Raw genomic sequence first — 8,287 nt, 5'->3', positions numbered from 1 at the left:
CGGGCCCACCGTGCATGGATGGCCACGAGATTGGCTATGCAACGGACCGTGGAGAAGAATCAGCAGTTGGCTGACCGACACCGTCGCCCGGCTCCCACCTACTCCCCTGGACAAATGATCTGGCTATCGTCTAAGGATGTTCCCCTAAAGGCAACTACGAAGAAGCTCTCCCCTAGGTTCCTTGGTCCCTTCAAAGTGGCGGCGGTTCCGAGCTCGACGACCGTGCGGCTGGATCTCCCGTCTTCTCTCCGGATTCATCCCGTGTACCACGTCTCCCTGGTCAAGCCCGTTGTCTCCAGTCCTCTGTGCCCGGTTCCGGCTCCGCCTCCCCCTGCTCAGCTTTACAAGTGAGGGCTGGTCTACAAAGTTTGGCGCATCCTCGACTCACACCCCCGTGATCGAGGTCTTCAATATTTGGTGGACTGGGACGGTTACGGCCCGGAGGAGCGCTCCTGGATTCCCCGGTCTTTCATCGAGGATCCGTCCCTCATCACGGACTTCGAGGCCTCCAGATCCGGCACTGGGATGCCAGGGGACATCCGTTGAGGGGGGGCACTGTCATGTACCTGGGCAGAGGTGAGTCACACCATCTCGCTAATCAGTATTGAGCTGTTCTTACTTTGATGCTTTGGTGCTTTTTCATTGATGGTCACAACATCACTGCCCGATAATCAGGAAACTATCACTAATGCACTTTTTCCCTCTAATTCTAACCCAAACTTGATTTCACAAATGTTCTCCGACACTCAACAATAAAAAATTAGAACATACCAGCTAAAACTTCCAATTCCCCCTAAAGCTAATGAAGTCCATTTCAAGTCTTTTTCAGGAGTTTATCCTTCAGAAGAATTCCTCAGACATCGCTTTGCCTTCAGTGATAACTGGTGTTCGTTCTGTGTAGAACATATCGAATCAACTGCTCTTTTATTCTATGACTGTAAACACAGCAAGGTCCTCTGGGATGATGTACACTGCTGGCTTTTCTCGAAGACACCAAATTTAAATGAACTGTCCAACAATGACGGAATCTTTGGGACTTTTAATGACAATAAAAAAACAGAAATTGTCTTAAATGTAATAATCATTATGGGTAAATTTTTTGTTCACAAATGTAGATTTTTGAAAACCAAACGTTCCTTTTTTACCTTTCATAAAGAACTCTGCCACGTCTTCACTTCCCTGAGGTTTATGGGAAAAAACAAGCTGTGTATCTGCTTGTAGTTGATGAGCTGAATCTACTTGAAATCCCCTCAATTGTAGTAGTTTATTCTGTTTGTGCCCCTCCCCCTTAATATTTTATTATTATTTTGTCTATTTCTCTGTTTGTTATCTTTAAGCATCTTTTAGTGTATAACAGCCTGCTTTGGTACTCTTTCATGCTGGAAAACGTTTCTGTTGATACGTGCCATGTTTGCTGTACATTCTTCAATAAAAAAAAACTAAATAAAAACTACACTGACTCACTTCCTTCATAATGCGTCATTTCCGTTTATGGCGCGAAGCTTCCCTGTTGCTAGGAAACTCTCCTGCCGTTGCCTGGAAACCGACTCTGGTCGCGCCAAGGCTCAGCCCGAACTGGATTTCGGGACATAAACTAGATTTTAGAGCACAACAAAGTCAGCTAGAACATGGCGAACAGCCACCGGAGGAATGTTCTGGTTACCTCGTGTCTGAAGACGCCGGTAGACCCAAACACAAAGGCGCCGTTAGCCTCATACGAGCGGGGGAGAGCCTCGGCGTCAGGACGCCTGGACAACCGGGACTGCGAGAAAGAGGTAACTCGTTCCAGACTTCATTAGTTAACTTTTTAATGACACTTTTAAACGACACAATGATGACCCACCCAGCACTCTAAACGTACAGAGCAGTGTGGTGAGCTGGAACTACGGTAAATGACCTTAACCTTCAAAATGGCTCAAATCAACAATAAAATAACACGTTTCTATCCATTCTGGCTGAAGCTAAGCGTGGTCTTAGAGTCTGGCGACAGCTTCAGGTCACTGATCTGTACAACCTGCTGCCCTGACTATTTTTGGATCTCCAGCTTCACTAGATTACTAGGTCACATTCAGGTGGTAATCAATAGTGGGACACAAGGCTGCTGTCCTTCCATGCAGGGTGTTTAAGTGAAGCTCTGAAATAATTTTCTGTAGTAAGATGTTTTAATAAGGCCAGATATCTGATTCAACGTGCCAGCTGAGATCTTTGTGCTAAGCCGAGTCCTGTGAGCCACCATATGGCTGCTGTCTCTGCTGCTACGCAATAATGAGCTTAGTCCTGTAGGAGCCCGCTGTGCATGGCTGCAGTGCTTTAGGGCAAACTCCCATTCGATTAAAGCCTGACTTCCCATTACATAGTGCTACAAAACATTAGGGATGTGTACTGGTGAAATTCCGGCGATACGACACGTATCACAATACAGGAGAGACGATACGATATATCACGATATATTCAGTCAGACGTTATTAGCACTTTTTTTGATTGTAATTATTGTAGGAATATTCAATAAAGAGCCCAAACTGGTTCTCAGCATGTTTAACGTGACTAATCTGAACCATAATAGAAGGATTTACATTTCAGTGGTGGAAACGAAACCCATTGTTCACTAGGGGCTGCATGACTTAATTTATTTTAAAGTCGACAGTCAAGTAATGAAAATCGAGTCGACTTTGACTAGTCGTTGATGACGTCATACACCTGAAGCGGCGCGGGGGTGGGGGGTCGGTTGGTTCGCTGGAGTTTTTGACAATTAAACTTGTGCCCACATTTTCAAAGTTAAACACATCTCTTTCAACGATGGTAGTTTCTGTATCTATAGAGCTCCGGACGTCACATGACTCTCAGAGAGTAGACGCCATGTTGGCAGGCAACAAAGGTAAACAAAATGAACAGGATCAGCTTGGATTTTACTTCGTCGGAGTTTACTTCACACTTTAAAACCGAAGAAATCATTTTATATAGTCAGAAATTAAATTGACTAAACATCTCTGACCCTTACTGTGCCCCTGGGATACTTTTTAACAATGCCAGAAGCTGTCGGAGCAGACTTCTTACGGACCTGGCCGGGGAACGCCTTGGGATTTACCCGGAGGAGCTGGCCCAAGTGGCTGGGGAGAGGGAAGTCTGGGCGTCTCGACTTAGGCTACTGCCCCCGTGACCCGACTCCGGATAAGTGGATGAAAATGGATGGATGGACAAATAACATAGATTTACATGTAAGAAGTTTAGAGTGCTGTACTGTTTGAATGTATAAACTGAACGCCAAGAGAAATCACTAGTTTGATTTTTTTCTGTGAATAAAATAAAATGTCAGGCAGGAGCGTCTCAGGATCTGTCTGAGATCTGTCTCGGTGAGACAGAAAATAGCAATCCAAAGTGCTTTTTATGTGTGATCTGACAATTGATCAACCATTGCTTAAAAATGAAATACAGCTCAGCCGGTTAATTGCTGTGATCATAAAACACGTAAACGGCAGCACGCAGAACTCACGAGGCAACGTTTTACGTGACGTTTACTTGCTGCTATGAGTAATAAGACAGAAAAAGCCACGCCAAAATAAGTTTAGGAAGCCCACTAAGAATCGTAATAAAAGCATTTAAAATAAATACCATACACAGTTGAGGAAACGTTGGTTTAAGTACCTGATATGAAGCGGTCGCTGCATAAGTGAAAACCTTTACTCTCGGGATCCCACAGCTTCATTTTAGCCCGGTCACTAGCGCGTTTTATTACAATGATCCAACGTTTGCGGCGCTCCGGATCTTGGGGAATCCTGTAGATGGATCATTCCTTATGTCGTCCACGTCTGTTCTGCATCCTGGGGCACAACAGGAATCTACCATATTTCCCGTTTGATTGAGTTTTCTGACAATAACAAATAGCCCAGCTGCCAGCTTCTGCCTGCCAATATGGCGCTGTTTCGATTTGAACTGTTGCATGCCGGGAGAAGTGACGTCAACTCCCGGAGCTCTATACCGCTCCGCTTCAGCCCTCTCCCCCCTCCCCCTGTGCAGCGGCCGCAAACTCACTGATGCGCCTGCAGCCTCTCGGAGTTCCTGCTGCTCTAAACATTAAAATAATTATTTCATTTTCTGTTCCTCACGTCTGATTACCTTCAATGGTGTCTGTTTGTTGCAACCAGCAGGTACAAAAACTAACTTGTTTTTATTTGACTGTTTTTCTGTCCTGCCTGTTTATTATCTTCCTGCATCTCCTCTCAGTCCTAAAGAGAAACTGCTACCTGGGTTCATTTATATTCACCTTATGAGTTACCTTTGAACTGCAGTTCTAAAAGACCTACCGACCGCTAAAACAGCGGATTGCTCGCCGGCCGCTCCACAGCAGCGAAACGCATCGGGCACAAATAAAAGACAGAAAACATAAAAGGAAATGAGCCGACATGAACGATCGCGTGTTAAATTAGTTTTTGAGGTGGCGACACCTGATTTGATAATGTTACTGTGGCCGTGCTCAGGACGCAGATGTCTGGAGCGCGTCAACAATCAGAGCTTTGCATGTGCAAGCTGGTTAAGGTTAGGATGGGGGTGAGGGGAAGGTTAAATTGCAAGAGGGTAAAGGTCACAGTTCGGTTAAATGTCAGTTTTACAGCGGGCGTCAGATAACGACGACACAGCGTGTCGCCTCCCAACGCGCAAGGGCTCGTCACCTGCTGTCTTTTCCGAGGACTGCATCTTGTCGCTCATTATTACGTGACAGCGACTAGTCGACAGGCATAAAAAGTCACTACAGAGCGGTGAAGTCGACTAGTCGACTAGTTGATACAACCCCTATTGTACACTGCTGCCAACTAGCATTCGGCCTTTCAATTGCACCAAAATAAAAGAGAATACACAAATTTTTGTAAATTCTTCCAAAAATTTGATACACAGCTTTTGAATATCAATGTAATATCGCAGGAAATATATCAGGATATATCGATATTTTCTTACATCCCTACAAAACATTTATCTCGTGTTGACAATTGTTTACCTGAGGCCCTTATCTAACCGGGTGACCGACTGACTCCTGTGTCACCATTTCAGCTGGAGTATCAGGACTCGGAGTCAGATTTCTGTGAGGAGGACTGTGTGGGGAAGACCAGCCCTCACATGAGAAACGGCTACACAAGAGGGCGCCCCGACCTGAGTGAAATCTTTTTCTCCAATGAAGAGTATTACAGCAAGCTGGAGGAGCTGAAGAAGACCCATCTGAGCACCATGGCCAAGCTGGAAAACATGTATGGGCAGAAGCTGCAATTCAGGCCGACTGAGCCTATAGACGGGACCATGCTGGACGCATGGCACAGGTGTGTGTGTGTGTGTGGGGGGGGGGGGGGGGGGGGGGGCTTTGGGTCGCGATTACTGTTATATTCACTTCAGTAATGTTCATCAGCTTACAATAAGAATGTATTTAGCAACAAATTTAAATTTTTGGAAACGCTTTGCGATAAGTGTCATTTTATTAACATTACTTAGTGCATTATTGAGCATTAATAACCAAAGGGTCACATTATTAACATTCTCAATGTTAACCAGTTCAAACCGTTGTAGCGTTAGCATACGTATTTATTTTGGTTGCTTTTTAAGCTCAATACACTACACTACATTTGACCAATAAGATGTGAATTTCTATATAAATATGGAAATCCGGTCTGATTGGTCTTTGAATGTTTAACCAGAAGATTTAGAATTCTTTGTTTATTCAGGGATCGTAAGACACTTCGAATCAAGCGCTGGCCCAAAACTGGCCGATCCAATCGAGTGTCTGCTCTGTGCTGCAGGGTGGGAATTAGGTTTGACGATAGTATCAAGCGCCCAGCTAAGCAAAACAAACTTGGCCGCACCAGTTGACACTCCTTAGCAAACATTGTCATGACAGCAACGCTGTGTCCGCAGCAAAAAATACTCACGGTTGGACGTCTTACATTTGTTACAACATATGTAAAATTCCCTAAAAATCCATTCAGATATGTTTGTGTGTGTCCACAGCTACATGTATAACTGTTATTTTGACAACTACTTATGAGTAGTTCAGCATATAGCAAATTGTGAATCAGTTGTACGTGGACATCCACCAGGTGACAACCTGTACATGTCAAAGAGATGGCTCAACTGGTAAAGCCGGGTGGACACTGGGAGACTTTTTCACTTTTTGGAGCCGATTTTCCCCTCTTGTGAGAGATCGGGGCGAGTTTTGGAATGAGTGTAGTATACAGGTGGCTACGAGAGGAGATTAGCGCCACATGAACAGCTACCGATCAGCAATCGTGAGCTCGAGCTGCAAGCTGCTGCAAAAAGTACCAGAACTGATCACGGCGCATGCGCAAACATGCGTCAACATGCGTCAACACGGCTCGCCAGCTATTTACGTTGGTCGTTCTTATTTATAAAATTTTTTAAGCACATAATGACAAGGACTGTCAAGAAGGCATGTTTTTTTTTCACCGTGTCCTGTCTGGCTGTGAAGCAAGCAGAATTGATGTCTGAATGCTGGTGACAAGCCTTACAGATTTACTCTCAGGTGGAGCATCAAAGCGTCTGCTTTTAATGTCACGCCTGATACTAAAAACTTTATTGTTGTTGTTTTTGAATGCTTTGTAATTCCGACCAGACACGGAGTCAGAGGTGAAAGAGAAAGGAAAAGACAAAAGGTGGAGGGGGGGGGGGGTTTCCACAAAAATAAACAATAATGAACAAGAGTCTGCTTCTAGACCTGCAGAAAGAGAAAAAAAGGGACACACAACAATACATCAGGAGCAAACTATCACTGCGTCAACCTGATGATGAAATATAAAATCACCATTGTTTAACTGAACAATCACACGATAATAAATCACAGTGCATTTAGTGGCAACGACAGCCTTAAGACGTGTTTAACGTGCCCAAGTCCATACTTATGAAAGCACCATGTGTGTGTACACGCACTTGTTTATGTAAGGTTTCTCTATAGGAGCGTCTAATAGAGAGTGTGAGGGGCCACAGATCCGCCCCCCAAAGATGTGTAGGAGTCGGGGGGGGCTCCAAGTCCCAGAGATCCAGGCACTGCCCCAGAACACAGGAACCCCAAGGAGACTGCAACCAGAAAGGCCCCCGCCCCCCTCGAGAGGCACAGAGGATCGCCCCGGGGGGCCACAACCAGCAGCCGGCAGAGTCCCTAGAGATATCAGCGGCAAGCCCACAGGCCCACCTGCAGCCTCCCACCCCCTAGCCGGCCGAGCCCGGGACCCAGCGACCCGGGACCCAGGGGCGACCACCCCCGCCGGGGACCCAGACCCCACCAGGCAGCCACCGGGATCTATCAGGCAGATGCCAAAAATATTAAACCCCCTGACCCGGGAGCCACAAACACTCAGGCAGACCAAGGCACCACACCCCACACCAGGTGTGGCAGGGGGAGGGGAGACGATGATCTATATCATTAAAAAGAAGTCCCAGGAGAAGAGAGGAGAGGGGACAACTGGGAGTACCGCTATGCTGCCTACAGACATTTCATCTTTTGGCAGTATGGTGCTCTCGGGCGTGGAAACCGGTTGGTCATCCCCAGCTGCTGTGTGTGTGCGATCAGGGACAGGTATCCAGACACCTACGGACAGCATAAAGGTTTTGTCCCTGGTCGCCAAAAAGTTTGTAAATAGTTCTATTTAAATACATTTTATGTAAACAAGTTCTAAGTAAGAAGTGTCGTGTGAAAAATAAGTTCAATGTAAATAATAACAAATACAGAGCTTTTATGTCTAGTCATTTTCTGTTTTTTGTGTTATTGTAAGAGGAAATGACTAAATGTCAATAACTTCTGTACCCAGCCCCAATGTAGAACATTTCTATCATGGCGTCGTATCAGGCCTGGCTTTGGAACATTTACGCAGATCAAGTTCTTCACAAATGACCAAGCACCTATTCCACCTTCCTCAGGATCCACTGGTTTCCCTCTTTCCTGTTCACTCTCTCTTTCTTTACATTTTTAATCACAATTGTCTATTTTTTGCTCATTTTGGATATATTTGTAATCATTTTCTAAATTCTTTTTTACATTTTTTGTTTTTGTGAAGCGCCTCGTGATTTTTTTTATCTTGAGAGGCGCTATAGAAATTATATTTTCTTCTTCTTCTTCTTCTTCTTCTTCTTCTTCTTCTTCTTCTTCTTCTTCTTCTTCTTCTTCTTCTTCTTCTTCTTCTTCTCTGTGTTAGTAGGATTGTTAACAGCGGCACTTGGTGTCTGAATCCTTGCCTGCCATAAATTGTGTGACGTTACTGTGTTTTTTTGTACAAGAAGCAAACATTCATGACAC

At 45.1% G+C, this 8,287-nt stretch overlaps 1 protein-coding gene across 1 annotated transcript in view; it reads left to right on the top strand.

Annotated features, from left to right (window-relative positions):
• The first annotated feature begins 1,133 nt into the window (after positions 1-1,133).
• fam161a (FAM161 centrosomal protein A) overlaps positions 1,134-8,287 on the top strand; it is a 17,268-nt gene continuing 10,114 nt past the window's right edge. The window contains exons 1-2 of the mRNA XM_054751857.2: positions 1,134-1,775; positions 5,044-5,306. Coding sequence (XP_054607832.2) covers positions 1,629-1,775; positions 5,044-5,306 — 410 coding nt within the window. The 5' untranslated portion in view covers positions 1,134-1,628. The remainder of the gene's footprint in view (positions 1,776-5,043; positions 5,307-8,287) is intronic.

The sequence above is a fragment of the Nothobranchius furzeri genome, chromosome 7 (assembly GCF_043380555.1).
Source record: "Nothobranchius furzeri strain GRZ-AD chromosome 7, NfurGRZ-RIMD1, whole genome shotgun sequence".
Taxonomy (NCBI): domain Eukaryota; kingdom Metazoa; phylum Chordata; class Actinopteri; order Cyprinodontiformes; family Nothobranchiidae; genus Nothobranchius; species Nothobranchius furzeri.
This window is presented reverse-complemented; position numbering and strand designations above follow the sequence as displayed.